At 45.3% G+C, this 19814-nt stretch overlaps 1 protein-coding gene across 2 annotated transcripts in view; it reads left to right on the top strand.

Annotated features, from left to right (window-relative positions):
- The window catches only part of FCHSD2 (FCH and double SH3 domains 2), a 1767327-nt gene that overhangs the window by 1601050 nt on the left and 146463 nt on the right, over window positions 1-19814 (top strand). For both annotated transcript variants that reach the window (XM_069640094.1, XM_069640093.1), the window contains exon 14: window positions 13156-13290. In XM_069640094.1, the coding sequence (XP_069496195.1) occupies window positions 13156-13290 (135 nt within the window). The remainder of the gene's footprint in view (window positions 1-13155; window positions 13291-19814) is intronic.

Here is a 19814-nt window from a genome sequence, read left to right as displayed (position 1 = left end):
GATTGCATTATCTAAACTAAAAGCACCATATTATATGAGGGGAGTCAAGTTCCCGGATTATAAACTCTGCCATATGGCCTTCCTTGTAAAACAATCCAGATGCTGGTTTAACTCTTCCCTTAGATCGGGTACCCCGCCCCGGTCCAAATTGGAGGAAAATTTGGTTCATCCTTATGATCCAGCAGACCTCATCTGTCAGTTCAACTATTCTTCGACAGCTACATCTGAACCAATCAAGCCACCATTACTGCTTTGAAAGTTTTCCTTTTTCACCACAATAAAACCCCCAACAAGGAACTATCTCCACTGATATGGCACAACAGAAACATTCTCATCAACAATAAAACTTTGAATCGTAAATCCTGGCTTAAAAAAAGTATTAGATTTATCCAACAAATTATCAACGGCCCTATTATTTCACCCTTTCAGAGACTGAAAGTCTTATACAATATCCCCGTCACAGATCTTCATTTTTATAAGAAACTGGTTAACGCATGCCTGACACTTTGACTCATTTCTCTAATATCCTCTCACCAGACACCTTCAGGACTATACAGCTAACCACATCACCCAACATCAGTGCTTCTAACATTTCTATATACAGCACTGTCTGTATGTCAATCATGGGAAAGGGAGCAGGTCTTGACCTAGATGAACACACATGGTCCTTAATCTTTTCCAGGATCAGAAACCTATCTGTTTCTGCAAATATCATGCAACACTTTCTATTGTTTATACATAGAGCGTTTATCACTCCCGTTAAACTCTCTAAATCTAAAAATGGCTCAGATGAAGTGCTGGACCTGTGGAATGTTTTTCAACTGTACCTTTGTCCTTGCTTTTTGGCAGGATGTCTGGAAGTACCTTAAACACATTTTTAAATGTAATGTTCCACTTTCCTTTGTAAATATTGTTCTTGGTAGCCTTGCAATTAGTAACTGTGACATTCATACCTCCAAAGGGAAACTCCGACTTATTCATAATCATTGCTCTGAAGCTTATAACCACTAACTGGAAAAACTCCCGATCTGAGTCTGGTGGAACAATGTCTGTCACATTCAAAGATTGGACATTGCATGGCTAAAATCCAAGACTCTATTCCAAAATACAATGCTAAATGGTTATGTTTCACCCAATACCTTGATGGCTTTAATGCGTCTACACATGACTCATAAAGGCCTCTTGTATTCTATGCTTAATTCCTTCTGTTTCTTTTATGTACTGATTTATAATTTTAGACAATATCTACATATTTGCCCACTCCATCCCCCCCTTCCCACTGTTTTCACTGTTTCTCTCCCCAGTAGTTGTCTCCCCCAGTCGTAGTTTTGTTAGCAAATTCTCTTGGTCTGATATAGCAGACTCTTAGTAATTTGTTTATGGCATATATTATTAATCTTTCTATGTAGCAATTCCACTTTTAATTGCAGATCTATTGTTCTCATATGATTAGATCATATTGTGTCTATTTACATGTCTGCTGTTATACATGCTGCATTATATTCTTAATTAAAATTATTAAACCAAAAAAAAAGAAAGACAGTTGTATGCTTGGTAGGAAAGTGAACTAAGCGGATACAACGCAACAGCGCGAATCTGGGACCTGCACCCATATGAGAAGCCAAAGTTTAACGCAAAGAGGGCCTGGGACCCTGTGAGAAAGAAAGAGACAATCCATGAGAATCTACTGGCTTTGCAGGAGAGTGAACCAAGCCACATTCACGAGTCTGGGACCCTCAACCCTATGAGAGACTGGGAATAAGAGGGTCAAGAAACCTGACGCTGAAAAAAGAAATCCTGTGCTTGGTAGCAGAGGGCATGCCAAGCTGACAGGCTATAAGAACTTTGAAGCCAAGAATCAGTTCCTTGTGGGTTATCCAGCAACTTGAGATGAGAAGAGGTCTAGGAGAAAGGAGCACAATCCCTAGCTTTGAAATCTTAGAACATTGTTTTGCATCGCATTTTATTACCAGAAAGTCTGGGAAATTTTCTGTTGATTGAAAGCACAAAGAACACTAATTATTTTAAGAAGAGACCATCCTTGCATAGTTACATTATATTATTAGTGTTAGGGTCAGAAGCAGGTTTTTGGACACGACAGTTACACTCTTTATTTCCGGACTTCCTGACAATTACACTAGTTTCCTTTGAGGTAGGGAAACCCCTCTTAGCTTTAGGGATGGAGAGGAATTGTTCCACACTTTTCTTATTTAATCTATACCCAGAAACATGCCACCATGGTGTCTGATCCTTCTACACCCTTACAGCTCTTTGTGAGGGGTTTGCACATGCAGGCCGTTTACTTTACTGGAGTTGGATTGACTGATTTCAAACGTGCATTTCATTGCAGCCGTTTTTGTTTACGGAACGGGGTTTGTCTCTCTGGACTGTGGCTTCCAAAAACCGATCCACCATATTGGAATTTCGAGGAGTCTCACACATTTGGATAAGCTCCGAAATACCAACAGAATTAGCAGCTCAACAGTGCATTGGTCTCTTAGTCTCCATCTCAATATGCAGCAGGGCTGCCAGTTGGGAATTACATCTCATAGAGATAGGATTACATTTAGTGAGCACTGCCCCATTTAAAGGGCTGTGGAATTGATATTATCAATGCTACTTCTCGGGCAACTGTGGGAATGTCAAAAAGGGACAGATCCTTTGGTGTTGCCTATGGTAGGAGTGCCTGCTCCAAGTGTTGATTGGTGGTGTGTTCAGCAGATCGTCACACTACCAGGACGATGTTTCAAAGCACTGTCAGGATCAGTTAGGGGAAGTATAACAAGTAAGTGATCAATGGCTCATATACCACCTGGAAACAATTCATTTTGAAAGCTCTTTTCAACTTTTTGGGGTTTGAGTATGTGGTTCACAAAAAATGAAATTCTTGAGGGAGGTGACTAGATGGTGGAGGGTTATAAATGCAATCAGCATATGTGTGAAGAGTAGTTGTTGATTTAGATACTCTAAAGTTGGGGTCATTTGAGTGACTCTTCTATTTTTTATTATTTTATTGCTTATAGCGCGATCCGGCTCAAGTGCAGTGGAGCAGTTTACAACAACAGGGTGCCAGAATTGGGCTTCACATTTTATACAGTAGCATAGTACTGTTGGTGGCGGGAGAAAGGGTATTTTATTTGTCCTCTCTGTTATGGAACTACAGAGTGGGGTTCAAAATGTCATCACCTGTTGCTCCAATGCTGAAGCTATCAAACTTTTCTGCTGGGTGTTGTTTGGAGTAAAATTGATGAAAAAGTAAACAAGGGTGAGAAAGAGAGATATCCGTGACATAGGGGTGATACCTTAATTGAACAATTGCATTACTACCCGAGTGGCGGAGTGTGGCTGAGTGACTTGTGTAACCAGGAGTGTTTTCAGCTTTCATTGTCTGGGTGTGAGCTACGTTCTGCTGACGTTCTACTGGCGAGTGTTTAAAACATTACAACCCCGGCGGAGTGTGGCTGAGTGACTCGTGTGATCCGGTGCACAGTGTTTGATGTGTCACTCAGCTAATTTCGATCTTGATGCAGCAGTTGGCCGGTGAGTGTGCACTGCAGGTCTTTACTCTCCAGGTGAGCACTGTTAAACTGGAAGCCGTGAATTAAAGCAAACTGGTGTATTTTGAATCTGCACTGCCGGTGAACGTGTTCGCTCACTGACAAAGTCTTCTGGTTATTGAGCAGCCCGACCTCTGTATGTTTTATTCCTCAATGTTGGACAAGATTTTGACTCGTAATCACATTATAGTGATTTACTAGTTGGTATAACTTGAAGTTACATGCCTGTTTAAAGTTGCTATTTATTTATGAAGCCTTCAGGATGTTGTGCAACTTGATTTCTATTTGCTTCTTCTTATTTTGTACAAGTTGATTGGACTCGACTTTATGAAATTGTAAGTCCAGTGACTTCCTAGCTGGCATTTTATCCGAATTTCTTTATCTATGTGCTTCGAGCTAAATAATGAAACTAAAATCTGCGAGTCGAGTGGGGCTCAGGAGAGGCCTGTTGTCGAAAGGTAAAGGACAACGGAGCCCTGGCCCTTCCCGTAGATTGACCAAGGATCTACCAAAGATTAAAAGGGAGAAGAGGGAACATCCGGCTACACAATCAACTATCTCAGGCTATTTTTCCGGGATTAGCAAGGAGCGGGTCAAGGTTTGCCCATTGGAAATGCCTAAATTGCCCGAATCTGGTCTGCCATCAGAGCAGAGGGCGTATTCTTAGTCTGCTATGGTGTCTGAACTGGCTGAGAGTCAATTTACAGCCTTCGTTGAGTTAAGATCTAAAGATGTCCTGGATAAGAATAAAGACTCTATAGTTAATTGTTCAGCCTCTACGTACTCTTTGGATAACAATGGTTCCTCATTAAACCTCTGTATATCCTTGCAACAAAACTCCGTGGGGGCGGTTTTCCAACTGAATGATCGTCCATTTGGCAATTTATCCTTAAATCCTGATTTGGACCGTTTGTTTGGCTTTCTTAATTTTGAGTTTAAAGCCATCTCTGAGAGATTGGATGACGTCCTCAGGATTTTTTCTAATTTGGTGAATAATCAGCTGAAGGTTCAACAATTATCGGACACGGTAGTCAAAGCTATGGGACTGCGATCACACATAGCAGTATAAATGGGGGAGGCTAAGATAATCCTTGACTCCCCGACATTGGAAACGATGGCTACATTAATGTATGGTGTATCCGAAACTGGTAATTCACAACGTGATATGGGAGAATTGGAGGAGAGAAATAATTACATTACCCTCGATGAGACTGGGAACAATTGAGATCGAAAGATTCCATCAATATATCAGTGGAAAATGAAGATGATGCACTTTAGGCATTTTGTACTGAAATATCATTGATGGGAAGATCTGCGCATATACAAACTGAGAAACCTTCTGATGTAATACTGAAGGAAGGTAAAGTTAAATCTATTGCACAGCCTACATTTTTACTGTTGGATGGTGATGACTATATGAAATCGACTATGTCATACATCAAGGGTGCTAAGGAATCAACAAAAGCAAAAAAAGTAACTTGTACCTTGTCCGACAGGACCAGAAGAAGTGTAATTTTACAAGGGCCTTTGGATAGGTGGACACTTGTCGATAAAGCCGGGGAGGGTGTGATGGGGCCTACTTTGCCTAGGAATATTTTTGACAAAGTCCCAAAGAGCCCTACATGGGAAATGAGCAAGGGGAGGCCCAGTATGGGGAGTATCCCAAAAGCTAGGTATATGTCCCGAGTTAAGTTTGCACAAGGTTTAACTGACAAGGTCGATACCCCTATTGCATTGAACACATTAAAGGTTGCAAAGAATGGTCCAAATGTAATGGAAAAACGTGGTAACAAGATAATGACATTGATTAGACCAGGTTGTATGATTAAGTTGGTGGAAAAACATACTACTGGAGGGAGTCCCTTCCTGAATAGGTCTACTTCGCTACGACTGTGGGCCACGGTGCCATGGTTGTCCACAATTAGATCAGCTGATATCGTGGAATTGGCGCTACCCAAGTGGGATAGTGCCTCTAATTGGGTACTATTACGGGTGGCCAGCCCTGCAGTGGCCGCCTTGTTATAAATGTTGACGCACTTGAAGAAATGGATTTGAGTTTATCAATAAGTGGTTATACCATGAACCATGCTGCTAGAGGGAAACTGGGAATACAAAGTATATACAATATTGTGGGGTCATACGGTCTGTCAACCAATGGATCTCTAGTACCCACCCATGGGGAGTATGGGACAAAGTTGGGGGATGAGCTCTGGGATTTAGAGGTGCCATACGTCGAGCAAAGGAGTATTGAAACATTGAACCCACAGTATAACCTAGACAGGAACTGACCTATTAAGTTGATTTGACATACAGTAATGTTGCTCCCAGAAGTACTATGTTTCATGGTGGTGATGACCGCAGAGAGAAGCGATTGGTTGGTTTCCTTAGACAATGGGACATGAGTATGATGAATGGTCGTACAAAGGCAGATGTACCCGAGCAATACACTTGGGAGGGGCAGAACTTCAGGGCCACTCTGGATTATATATTTGGAAACAACACCTGTTTGATGGCAACTAGAGAACTTGGAATTTAAGACCTGGGCTACAGTGACCATAGTTTATGAGGCTTGACTCTTGAAGTGTCGGACTCCCTGAAGACACAAGGAGACCAGTTGGGGTGCCCGGGTGTGCAGGTTACTCATGCTGGAAATATTATATGTTGGAATAATAGGAAGCTGGGTATAATTGGGAGAAAAGTTGATTCTCTTGATAGTAATGAGACAGAATGTCTCGGGGCTCTAAGCGGTAATGATATCGAAGACTGGTTTAAGAACTTGGCCACATCGACTGGTAAATGGCACATTAGGCGATTTGTGCTAAATACTAAATGCAATAATGAATATGATCAAGCGATTAGGGATGCTAAGCGCACCATGCGTAGGGAAATTAGAAGGGTTAATGGTTTAACACATTCTAAGGAAATGAAGAATATCACGATAAAGCGTATTAAGAACACCTATAGAGGATGGCAAAACGATGGAAATGTTCTATAAAAAACAGGCAATGGCAAGATATGATAGGTGTTTTGAGTAAGTGAAACTTTAAGGAGATTTGGAGACAGCTAAATAAAGCTAAGGTTGTTAACAAGGAGAAGACTATTAACCCTGTACAGGAAAGGGAATGGCTAGAGTATATAAAAAGGACTAGTGGTACTTGTGATCCTCCTATGCCACCCGTTTATTGGTTACCGGTTTGGCATTTGAATATTAGTGAGGATAGTATAGAGAAGAAGATCCTTAAATTAAATAACTATAGGGCACCAAGCCCTAATAGCCTTGCCAATGCTGTCCTTAATTTGAATACTAGTAAATGGGCAAAGTTACTGATGATTCTCTACGACAGAGTGTGTACCACACAGAGTATACCAAGATCATGGCAACAGGCACTTTTGGTGTCCATTTATAAAAAGGGTGAGCGGTCCTCACAGGCAAACTATAGGCTTCTTTCTCTTTTAGATTCTACAGGAAAAAATGTTGGATCATTAGTTTTAGATGCCCTGCAACAATGGTTTGATGGTGCTAACATCTTCAATTTTGCCCAGACTAAGTTTAGGCCGGGATGCTGTACCTCACACATCATCATAATGATGGATACGTTATATAGGGTGGTGGCGGCCTCTGGAGGGTATACCCTTTACTCCATATGGATTTCAGGGCTGCTTTCGATGGGGTCTGTAGGAAAAAGCTCTGGGCTAAGATGGACAGTTGACGATGGCCAGGATGGCTGTTAAGCATTTTGAAAGGATTACATTTTGAGCCGTCAGTACATGTAAGGTTGGATGATCAAGGGGGACTTTCGTCTCCTGCGCTTACATGTATGGGGGTTAAGCAGGGATGTACTTTGCACCCCTGCTGTACATCATTTACACAGCGGACCTACCATTAATATTAAATCAAACTATTGGTTGGTGCCCTAAAATAGGGGTCCGTTTGATATGGTGTATGCTGTACGCCGATGACCTCGTTTTGTTTAATTTAACTTTTAGTGGAATCAAAGCCATGTTCGAGAAACTTGTTGAATTTACTGTTGCCAATGATCTGATCATAAATATGGATAAAACTAAGGTTATGGTGGTGGGAGCTAAATCAGTAAAATGTCCTGTTTTCGCAACCAGTCTAGGTGTTCTAAAGAGGGTTGCAAAATACCCTTACTTGGGCTTGGAGATGAGCCCATCTTGAGCCTTTATACATATAAAGGATGCAAAAAGGCTTAAGGCAAAAACAACTTGTAAACTTAATCAACAAATTTGCAGCACAGACTGCGGGTTATTCTTTAGAAGGTATTGTAACACTATATAAACAATACTTCATGCCCAATGGTCCTCTATGGCCTTGATTCTATTCCCTTGGAGGACCTGCAATGGCTAGACAGAATCGAAGGATACTTTTGGAAAAGGGGACATCAGGCTTGAGTTTGGCCTGTAGTCATTAAAAGGACAGGTTATAATGATGCAGGGTCTACTATACTTGAAAAAGAATACCTATCCGCGATGCAAATTGCTTTCACTATTGGCTTCGACATCGGGCCATATGATGAAAGCTAAAGGTAGCGATTTTGATAACTGAATGGCAAAATGTTTTGGGAAAATAGCTTGGAAACCTGACTTTAGACGTGGTACCTGCTTTAACACTCTGAAGTGGATATATAAATGGAAGTTACGTCAATGGGATTGGACTGAGAATTATGACCATCTATATAGTCTCCGGTCTCATGCTGAAGTGGGAAACGTCACACATGTGTACCTTAAGGCGAAAAGGTATATTATGTGCTGTCCCAGTCCAGCTCTCAGAATGTTTTTATTGAAATGAAGGACTAATCAGTTACCGTTACTAATAAATTATGGGGCAAGATATAACATTCCCCGCAATGAGCGAACATGTTGTGTATGCAAAAGTTAGTTTGTTAAAGACTGCCAAACATTTGTTCACAGAGTGTCTGAGGTTAGTGCCCGCAATAATTGAGGCTTTTAGCAGTTTTGTGAATTGCTCCGAGTCACTAAAATCGGATTCATTTTGGATATATTGCCTTAATACTGAAAATGTAAGGGTGCATTCTGCATTGTTTAGATTATGGGGCACGATCTTGAAACTATTACCAAGGGAACAATGTTAGTAAGACTATGGTATTGACTATAGTCTTCCTAACTCAGGTTGTGATGATCACTTCAGTGGACAATAGTCTATTAGTTTCATTTGCTTTAGTTTTGAATATTCAAGCTGGTACTTGCAGTTTTAATATTTATAATATTAGGTTATATTAGAAGTTTTATTATTATTAATTTTCATTAATTAACTGACTGTTGTAGGAATTAACTCGTGTCTGTTGATGGTATTGCCTAAGATTCTAAGATTAGAAGGAAATTAACTTTGTAGGAATCTGTAATAATTAACTGCTGTTTATTAAAGCAATTGTAATATGAAGTAGTTGTAATGATTGACTGTGATTTATAATAGTTGTATTAATTGTTTATGTATTTTATGTGGACATTTGAAAGTTTGTAAAAGTTTAAATACTGTATACAAATATAAAAATTATTACCTGACGTTGATTGATGTCTAGAGAAGAGAGGTCAGAGGGAGGTTGAGCAAGGAAGTGTGTGGGGTCCTTTTTTGTGGGGCTCTGGTAGCCCAGGGCACTTGCTTTATGAAGGTACCGACTCTGTTTTGGTTGCATGGTCATAGGAGGTGCTTAATAGGCTGACCCAACTTGGTGGCCGTCTTGGACTGGGAGCCATTGCCCAATAGTGCAGCGCTATTCATTCAATGCTGATTAAGGAGCTTATTGACATATCAAGATATTGGTTTATTGTGCAGAACCATAGCGGAGTACCTTGAGGAGGGCTTGCTAATTAAACACTTTAATTTCTTCATGAAGAACAGACCAAGGAACGTTCACCAAATGTTTTCCCAAACAATTTTTACCCAATCGATTGGTGGCTGCTGAAGGGAGCATTCCTTGGCCGCAGGTTGTAAGATCTAGTACAACAAACCCTCCGGGAATTGGGATAACTCACCCCCCTGTTGGAAGCTCTGCACTCTGCTTAGATGTTTTCCCAAGATGGATGTGAAGGTGAGCCTGGAACAGGGCATTACTTGAGGAAGTAACTGGAATGTGGAGCAGAGATTTTATTGTTTAAAGCGAAGCCCTAGCCCGAGGGCAGTGGAGCGCTGTAAAGAGTGTGGGTAGCCAGCATTTGGGTTGTCATCTTTTAACAGCAGTGCAGTACTGTGAGTTGAGGACTGTGCATCGGTATGCGCGTCCATTGGAGAGTGTCCTTGGTCAGGTGTTGAAAAGGACATGTTTTGAGAGATTTGCAAAATTGGCGAATTGTGGGGGCATTTAGAGCCAACAATGCGATCGATTTCCAGAGGGTGGGTGATGACAAGAGAAGGATTGTTTGTGGGTCCGATTTGTGAGTGACTTGTGATTCAAGCCTGTGGGTCAATTTGTTGCGCGACTAGCGTTTGCCACCCGATATGTTGGGCTTTGCTGCTAGGTACACTGGTGTGCTACTTGTGACTGATTTGTAGATGATACATGCAATCTTGAGCAGTATCCTCACCTGGAGAGGAAACTAATGTATTGTGTATAGGACAGTTGGTTCAATCAAATTTCCGTACACCTGTGATAAAACATGCTGCAGCATGATGGAATGTGTTAAGTATGGGTCCACGCAGTGACATAAGTATCACACAGTCTTTTATTAGGTATGATACAGGGACAGCAGGTACCCCCTCAAGAGGCAGGCTCCAACTGACCAAACTCAGAATACACAGTGAAACCAAGCATTCCAATTAGAACTACATGACATCACAATGCCACTCTTTTTGCTAAACATATTATAATATAAGGTGGCACAATGATAACACTGGGAAGATTCATCTCAACACATCTCCTCCCTTCATTTTGTGGCAAGTTTAACCCAGGTAATAATCATTTAACCTGACCGGTTTGTTCCTGACCCTGTTGGCATTCAAACTGGTGTTGTTGCTGGAGGCTGTACTCACATTTGGTTCATACATACTCACATTTGGTTCATACATATGTTCTTCCCCTCCATTCTCCCATGAAACTTGTTCCTCTCTGGTTCCCTCACCAGCTTCGCTGTCCACCATATTGCACTTAACCAATTTGGCCATTGACCAACATTCTCCACCCTCCATGATAACCACATTACCTCTTATCACAATGGGAAGACCAGGGCTTCTGGAGACTGAAATATATTGGAGTGGGCGTGGCTAACCAACCCACGTGAGCGGCGAGCGCTCGCTGTCAGCTGTTCCGGGTAGCCCAGGGTTCCCTCTTCAACTTGGTTTTTCGCGCAGCCTCCTAAGACCGGCAGCCACTGCACAAATAATGCTCCCCAGCTGGGCTGCGGCTCGCGCTGGGTCCGCGCGATGCTCCTCGCTGCCAAGGGGGCTCGCGTAGGGCTCCACGGCAGTGATCACTGTCCCAGCGCCGAGATCACAGCTGGGTCGCGGCTCGCTCTGTATCCGCGCGACGCCCCTCCTTGCTTTTGGGGCTCGCGCGGGGCTTCACAGCAGCAGCCGCTGCTCCTGCGCCGTATACAAAGCCCGCTGCAGCTCGCGCTGGGCTCGCAGCAGCCGCTGCCTCAGCGCCGAAACTAAAGCCCACTGCAGCTCGCGCTGGGCCCGGGCAGTGCCTCTCCTTTCCTCAGGGCTCACGTGCGACCCCCCAACGTAGCGGTCGCTGCGCTGTAACTTCAGGGAGCCTGGCTTGTCTGGGTATGGCCCTCACTCCACCTCCTGCCCGCCTCTCACCTGCTGTCGCCGTCGGAGGAGGAGATTCTCTGGGAAGGACCGGAGACCGGCGAATTCCACATGAAGTGCCAATCCTCGTCGCCAATGTTAAGTATGGGTCCACGCAGTGACATAAGTATCACAGTCTTTTATTAGGTATGATACAGGGACAGCAGGTACCCCCTCAAGAGGCAGGCTCCAACTGACCAAACTCAGAATACACAGTGAAACCAAACATTCCAATTAGAACTACATGACATCACAATGCCACTCTTTTTGCTAAACATATTATAATATAAGGTGGCACAATGATAACACTGGGAAGATTCATCTCAACAGACTGCTTTTAGGGGAGCCAAGTGAGCAGCTGGGAGCCCCATCAGAAGGACATTTCCCCATCGATGTGCAAGACCACAGGGGCCTGCGCTACGGTCCGGAACTCCTGCAGCGGGATGAAGGTTTTCATTTTGCTATGGGTGGAAATTTGGAGCCAGTCTGTCTGGGACTTGGCTATGTTTTTGTGGAAGGACAGGCAGCTGTCACTGGTGAAGCCTAAGGATTTTGCAGAGTCTTGAGTGTTGTGGAACGAATACTGCTATGTGCATATCATTGAGCAATTGTTGGACAGATTGTTGTTTAGCTGGCGGATCAATGAGGACAAATTCAGTCTTGGATGGGTTCAGTTGAGGTATGGGCAGTCGAAATCCAGGACTGGATGATGGCTAGGTAATAGAGAAGACTGGTGATGTCATGCATTATCTACGCATGTACAACTGAGAATCGTCTGCGTATTGGTGGATGCTATATTTCTATCTTTGAGGAGAGTGCCCAGAAGCTCCATGTAAATGTTTAAAAGGATTAGTGAGAGGATGGAGCCTTGGGTGACTGCGCAGGAGGGCTGGAGTCGGTTAGAATGCAACAAGTTCATCTGAACGGCCTGGTGTCTTCCCAAGAGATAGAAGGCACACCAAGTGAGGAAAGTGACAAAGAATCCCATCCTGTCTGTAAGCAAGGAGGAGGATACGGTGGTCGACCGTGTCAAATGCATCAGAGAGATCAAGGAACACGAGGAGGCACGAGTTGTCCTTATCCATGATTTGGGGGGCATCATCACTACCTGGATGGTGGCTGTCCCCATGCTGCACTTGAGGCGTAACCCTGACTATTCATTTAGGGGGTGATGTTGTTCAATCCTGGCGTATAGTTGTATCCGAGATTTTTCAAATAAACGGGAGGTTCGTAATGGGCCGGTAGTTGGACAGGTTGTCTGGATCTAGGGACAATTGCTGAGAATATCTGGTTCTTTGGTGGGACATCTTAATTTGGCTGCCTAGGTGTATGGTAATGTAATACTTAGGTTTCCATATGTTATGTGTTTTGTCATTGGAGTCACTCTGTTCATTGAGTTTTTCTTTTCCAACACGTGTCTCCCTCCAACCTCTTTTGCATATTGTTTAGACTTGGGCGTTTAAGCTGCGTTGTTGTAATAATAATGATATTTAAACAAAAAGGTTTTACCTTCAGATTGGCTGAACTTTGGATTTCGACTTTAAGACTCAAACATTAGCAGTGTCACAACACTCTTACCATGGAACACTACCATTCCCTACTATTTATCCACAGGTTTGTGTGATTCAATTTTTGTGAGTTGCAAAGTGCTGCTTCATGGCACGTGTTCATTTGGTTAGCATTAGTTTGTTTAAACATCTCAGTTAACAGTGCTACCTTTCTGCATGATAATTGTCTTGACAACAGATCAGCATTAAACATTGAAGAAATTATTGTTAGAGAATGTCATGTGTTCGCGGCTGACGTTGCTCTGCATTTCTTTGACAGGTGATTACTGATGTTGAGAGGGAAGAAGGGGAAGATTTCGAAGACAGCATGGATGCGTATGATGACAGTAGTTCAAGTCCTTCTGGCACCCTGCGAAACTATCCCCTGACGTGCAAAGTAGTCTACTCGTACAAGGTTTGCATTTCTGTTTTGTAATGGTCTCTTGGTCTTCATATTCATTAATGCAATTTTGAGTGTAATTGTTGCAAATATGCTGGAACTGTTTAGCGTTTGTGTTAGGTTTACTTCTTCTGTTCAGCAGTGTTCCTTTCTCTTTCAGAATGTAAATGGTTGAGACATACTAAGCTAGTAGCTACAAATCTTTTTAACGCGTTTAAAAAAAATACTTTATCATATTATAACTATGGTGCCTGGAGAACAACCATACATAGCCAGAGCCCAGAAGGCCAGTTGTTCTCAAGCATCCTTTCTCCCAAAAAACTCATCCTTTAATGTCGGGTTGAATCAAAAGCATTTTTTTAATTTAAACGCACATAATTTGTATTTGTTCAGTGTCCTATCAACAAATGTCAAGTTGTTTCATAGGTATATGCCTATATTCAATATTGTTGAACCATCTGATGAGACTCCAAGTGTGCAGCACACTTCAATGTGTACCCATCTTCAGATGCAAAGAAAAGGTGTGACACAGAACCTCCTGTTAGCGAGTCCACACAGTTGTGTGGGCGGGCCGCCGTAGCGGCCCTGCTGAGAGACGTCCTGACCGTGACGTCAGGGGAAGGGGAGAGACCGGGGGAGGTTTCGGCAGTTGCCGCCTGTATGGAAATAAAGAAGGTTGTGTCCCGCGTATCATTGGCCGTGAGGCCTGTATGCATGCGAGACCCGAAGTGAGTCCTCAACAATGGCGTCGAGTGGACACTTAACCCACCGACACCGCACTGAGGCCTGCAGCCGAGCAGTCTAGCGCGTCGGCGCACCTCAGAACGCGGGCGGCCTACAAGCCGCGTACGGCTGGAGCAGCGGGGCACGGCGCCGTGTGGCATGCGATCGCGGGGAGGGATCCTGGACAAGTACGCTCACTCCCACACAGAGGAAAGTGTTTTGTCCTCACCGGCGGAGCCCGGCACGCCCACAAACAGGTGCCGCGGAAAGAGGAAGCCCTGCAGAGCCGCACACACACACCCCAGTGCAGGGGGAGGACCTCAAGGAAAGGCCCGGAGCGGCTGAAACGACCGCACAGTGCAAAGCGTGGGAAAAGAAGACGACGAGCGCTGAAAGCGGGTAAGCACCGCCCACGCCTAGCGTCCTGCACATTCTGATGCCAGCAATAAGGCACAGGCCACGCACCTCACGGGTGCCTCGTTAAATAAAAGACACGACGGGCACAGACCAAAGCCCACTTTCCCGGGACAGGGAAGTAACCAGCCCACCATCACCCACACGAAACTGAGGGGCATAAGTGGCAGTACACTACAAAAGGCACAAACCACCCCGGAACACCAGACAAAATGTCGGACACGGGGGGCACACCAGCTTCATCCTCGGGGGCAGCCGCGGCCGAGGCGTCATCAGGAGGGGCAGATAACGCGCAAGGCACCAACCAGCTCACCCAAAATGAAGGTGGCGCATCCCAAGTCATGCACATGCCACACCCGTTTGAAATAAGAGACACATCAAATCTAGGACCCCGTTGGGCCATATGGCTCAGAGACTTCGAGTTTTACACGGGAGCCATAGGGCTAACAGATGACGACAGATTAAAAAACACATTATTCATAGCAGTAGGACCGGCCGTGAGAGACATTGCAGGCGAGTTACTCAATGTGGACACCTTCACATATGGAGAATTTCATGCCAAACTGTCGGACTACTTCCCACCCCACACGAATGTCGATTATGAACGCCACATCTTCCACACGACTAAACAAGAAAAGGGAGAGTCCATAGACAATTTCGTAATGCGCCTTCGTATTAAACTAAAACACTTTGAATTTCATAAATACTCCAACGAAGAGGCGCTCAGATCGCAAGCGATTGCAGGTTGTCTCTCCCAACCTTTCCGGAAACAACTCCTACAGAATCAGAGATCCCTGGATGAAATTCTAGCTCTGGCCCGCATGGAGGCTGCAGTAGACTCACAACTTGATAACCTAGAAAAAGTGTCCCTACAACAATATGGCGAAAACTCAGGCACAGTCAGCAGACTTTACTCAAAGCCTCCCCAAGGAGAGAAACGCCCTGAGGCCACCTGCTATAAATGCGGATACGAATACCCCCACATGGGGGAGTGCCCTGCCATAGGACAGAAATGCGCCGCGTGCGGAGGCATGGATCACTACAGAGCCATGCGCAAAAATGCCCCGTCACACACTTCAGGTAAATCTCGAACTCAGGACAAGCGCAGGTACCTCCGCCAGAACTCACCCAGAGACCGAAGGGAAAACGAACAGAAACCCATGAGGAGAGAAGACGGTGATCGCAAGAGCCGCTACACAAGGGAGGACAGACGCTCGTCCGAGGACACCAGCCGCTCTCACAGAAGATGTTTTGTACGATATATTGAGACACGGTCTCCCACCAATAGTGACACCCGGTCTTCAGAGGACGATCAAAGAAAGAAGGGCTACGTGTGGGCCATAAAAGACAACACTGCAGCCACCCAACACAGCCCTGTACTGACCCTTCACGTCAACAATACCCCACTTGAATTTCTGATAGACACCGGAGCCACGGTCAACATCATCAACGAACAAGCATACGCAGCTCTTTCACCACAACCAAAGATCAGAAAAGCTGCCGTGGACATCTACCCATATGGCTCCACGACCCCGTTGCCATGCAAAGGTGCGATCACGTCCTGGTGCACACACAAAGAACACACAGCAAAGATCCCTTTGCACATTCTGAAAACTGAGGCTAACGGCGGGTGCATACTGAGTTTCAGAACGGCCGTGGACATGGGCCTAGTACACATCTTATACCAACTGATGGCGCACAAGTACTTTGCCAAGCCTGATGCGATCGAACAATCTTTCCCGAAACTATTTGCAGGGCTGTGGAAACTGAAAAACAGAGAGGTACATCTTCACATCAATCCCCTCGTCAAACCGGTGGCTCAGCACTACCGCGGGATCCCGTTCAATATCCAAAGACAAGTGGAAGAAGAATTCTTTGACGCCACCCGAGACACCGAGGTAATCGTAGATGCCAGCCCCGTAGGATTGGGTGCCATACTCACTCAAAAAGACCCAACGGATCGACACACCACTCACATCGTGGCATACGCCAGCAGAAGCCTGACGAACACGGAACAGGCATACTCGCAGGCGGAAAAGGAAAGCCTGGCAGTGGTCTGGGCGTGCGAGTATTTTCATTTGTTCCTATTCGGAAAAGAGTTCACGGTAGTGACGGACCATCAGGCACTGCTCACCATCTATGGAAACCCCAAAGCCCGCATTCCGCCAAGAATAGCAAGATGGGGCCTACGGCCACAAGACTACAAGTTCACGATAGTACACCACCCCGGGAAGGACGAAAACCCGGCAGATTACCTCTCGCGTCACCCGACCGCGTCAACCGAATCGCAACCGTCAATCGCAGACGCGTACATAAATTACGTCATACATCACCTACAACCACTTCCAGTGGGATGGGCGGAGCTGTCAGTGCAGTCAGAGTCAGACCCAGCCCTCAGGATCGTTAGACATTGCCTACAGACGAACAAGAAAACTCTTATGAGACAACAAGCACGAACAGAAACTGACACAACACGGGAAGACGTCAAGTGGTTCGACCAAGTTCGAGACGAGCTGACGATAGTGGAAAATAATGTACTACTGAAAGGCTGTAAAGTCGTCGTCCCAAGAACCCTTCGGGAGAGGACAGTACACCTGGCCCATGAAGGGCACAGAGGGACAGCTGCCACGAAACGCCTTCTCCGAGAAAAGGTGTGGTTTCCACAACTTGATCACCTAGTTGAAGCCATCGTGGGGGGATGCCACATCTGTGCACAGGTAGCCCCACCTCCACACCCGAATCCACTACAGACATCACCACTGCCAAACAAAGTATGGGAGGAGCTCGCCGTAGACCTATTTGGACCCATGAGCAATGGTAGACACGTGGTCGTGCTCATGGATGAACACTCACGATACCCGGATGCCCAGATCTTAGAAAGCAGTGCTACTGCAAGCGTCATACCCGCACTCGACCGAATGCTATCAGCATATGGCATTCCCAAAGTCATAAAATCAGACAATGGCCCCACATTCATGAGTCACGAATTTCAAAGATTCACAAACTACATGGGGTTCCAACATCGAAGAATAACCCCACGCTAGCCCAAGGCAAACGGCATGGTCGAAAGATTCATGGCCAGCATCAAGAGGACACTGCAAATTGCCCACATTCAAAACAAGCCATTTGAACAGGCGCTCAACCAACTGCTCAGGGAATACAGGCACACGCCACACAGCACCACGGGAGTATGTCCCGCGGACCTGCTATTCCAGAGGCCAATCACCACTAGGCTTCCAGAGGATCCCAGAACACAGGAACCGACAGAACTGGAACAGGTAGTGAGAGTAAACGATGAGGCGAGCAAGAGGCAAACAAAAGAAAGCACCGACAGGAAGAGAAGAGCCCGCGAGAACCTGATGCAGCCAGGGGACGAAGTATGGCTCAGACAACCAAAAAAACGGAAAGAAGAGGCCACATTCGCACCCACCCCACTCATCGTGACGCACAAGAAAGGCACTATGGTCACAGCTCAGAGGAGTGACTGCTCCTCAGTGACCAGAAATAGTTTGCACTTTAAACGTGCCAAGCCGCACCCGCAGGAGCGGTGGGAAATGGACGCTGACCTTGAAGAAGAAAGACGTCAGGAAGAACTCTACTAGGGAGATGGAGAAGAGTCAGAGAATGACACAAACATTATGACACACGTGACGGAGAAGGTGACTCTGAGTAAGATGAGGTGCCCCCAAAGAAGCCGCATGAAACCGCTCCGCCTCATAGTGGAAATGGGGTGAAAGCAAGAGAATGGACTCGCATTTTAAAAAGGGGGGAGATGATAGCGAGTCCACACCATTGTGTGGGCGGGCCACCCTTGCGGCCCCGCTGATAGACGTCCTGGACGTGACGTCAGGGGAAGGGGAGGGACCACGGGAGGTTTCGGCAGTTGCCACCTGTATGGAAATAAAGAAGGTTTTGTTTGCCACCGCTGCGTCCCGCGTATCATTTGCCGTGAGGCCTGTATGCATGCGAGACCCGAAGTGAGTCCTCAACACCTCCCACAGAGTTACCGAAGTGAATTTTCACAGGTAGCTTAAATATCCCTGCCAGCGGGTCGTAGTGTGAGCACATTAGGAGCTAGTTGTTCCAATTTTCAAAATATTAACTTAGTCAAAAGAGCATTCTTAGAAAAGAGTCACATTTTCTTAATTTAATGCAGGCGCACATTTTGGTTTGTGATCATTTTATGCCAATGATAGTCATTATTCAAAATAAAAATATTTATATCCTCTGTGCTCATAGATAATTTTGTATGTTGACAGACTTTGCATCAGGAATCCATGACGCGAATGGCCTCGACACGTCTCCCAAGCTGCAGCAACCATTCCCTTATACGCATCAGAATGTGCAATTTGGAAAGAGGTGATGATTTGTCTAGGCCTGGAAGCAGCAGCAAAACTCTAGTACAGTCCAAGCTCACAAAACTATTCGATATGGGTGAACAGCCAGAGACGGCCATCCCCTTCAACATAGCTATTGCGGATATGATCTTCTACCTATGGAAGAGGCTCTGCCCCACACCAGTGGTCGATGGAACCTCATAAGGAAGTGTAACCGTGCACAAGGGAACTTGCTTTCTTGTTGAGGCATCCTTTCCCAGAAGGCATAGTGTGTCAGGCCCCCACAGTAAATTCCAAGCCATATATGAGAACTTTGTCCCCGAAAGACAGGGAAGCAAAGAAGACAGACGCCCTAGCAAAGATTGTATTTGCAGCAAAGAGCATAGCCATGAAGGCGGCAAATGGATCATGCGCTTTGACAAAGTCTTCCCACGTGTTATGGGTGGTAATATCAGAGGCCTCAGCCCATTTGCCAGAAGGGAAAATCCAGGATGGTTTCTTTGACTTGGTTAATGATGGCAAGGAAGTGGCTTTCTAAACCCTACAGGCCAGCTTGGATACAGCGAACTGCATCAGGCATTCCATCTGAATGTTTATTTATTGGGCATTTGTTAGATGCTTATATAACAAGTAAATTGCGTTTCAAAGTGCCCCCAGGGCAACAGGGAAGGAATGTGGGATAGAAAACAAACTAATACACTGGAAGGTAAAGACAAACCTACTAGGCCTTGTGAGCATTCAGAGCGTGCAAGGGGATAGGGGTAAGTGCTGGAGTGCCTGTGCTTGTGAGTGAGCAGCAGGTGTTAAGTGCTCATAGTAGGACATGCTAAAGAGCATTCATCTGTAAAAATAAAAAAATGAAGAAAAAAGAAATGGGTTATTGCAGGCCTACAGTGGCGAGGGCTAGTAAGTGCCAAGGCAAGTGCTGTGTGTAGGCAAAGACTGAAGGCATTTGGGTGTGTGAGGCCAGGGCCCGAAGGACACAAAAGGGCCCTGGTCACTAATCACAGCGACCGTGAGAGTAGCAGAGGAGGGCAGGAGGGGGGCGGGGGGGTCAAAAGGAAA

The sequence above is a fragment of the Ambystoma mexicanum genome, chromosome 7q (assembly GCF_040938575.1).
Source record: "Ambystoma mexicanum isolate Mex_15411 chromosome 7q, UKY_AmexF1_1, whole genome shotgun sequence".
Taxonomy (NCBI): Eukaryota; Metazoa; Chordata; class Amphibia; order Caudata; family Ambystomatidae; genus Ambystoma; species Ambystoma mexicanum.
This window is presented reverse-complemented; position numbering and strand designations above follow the sequence as displayed.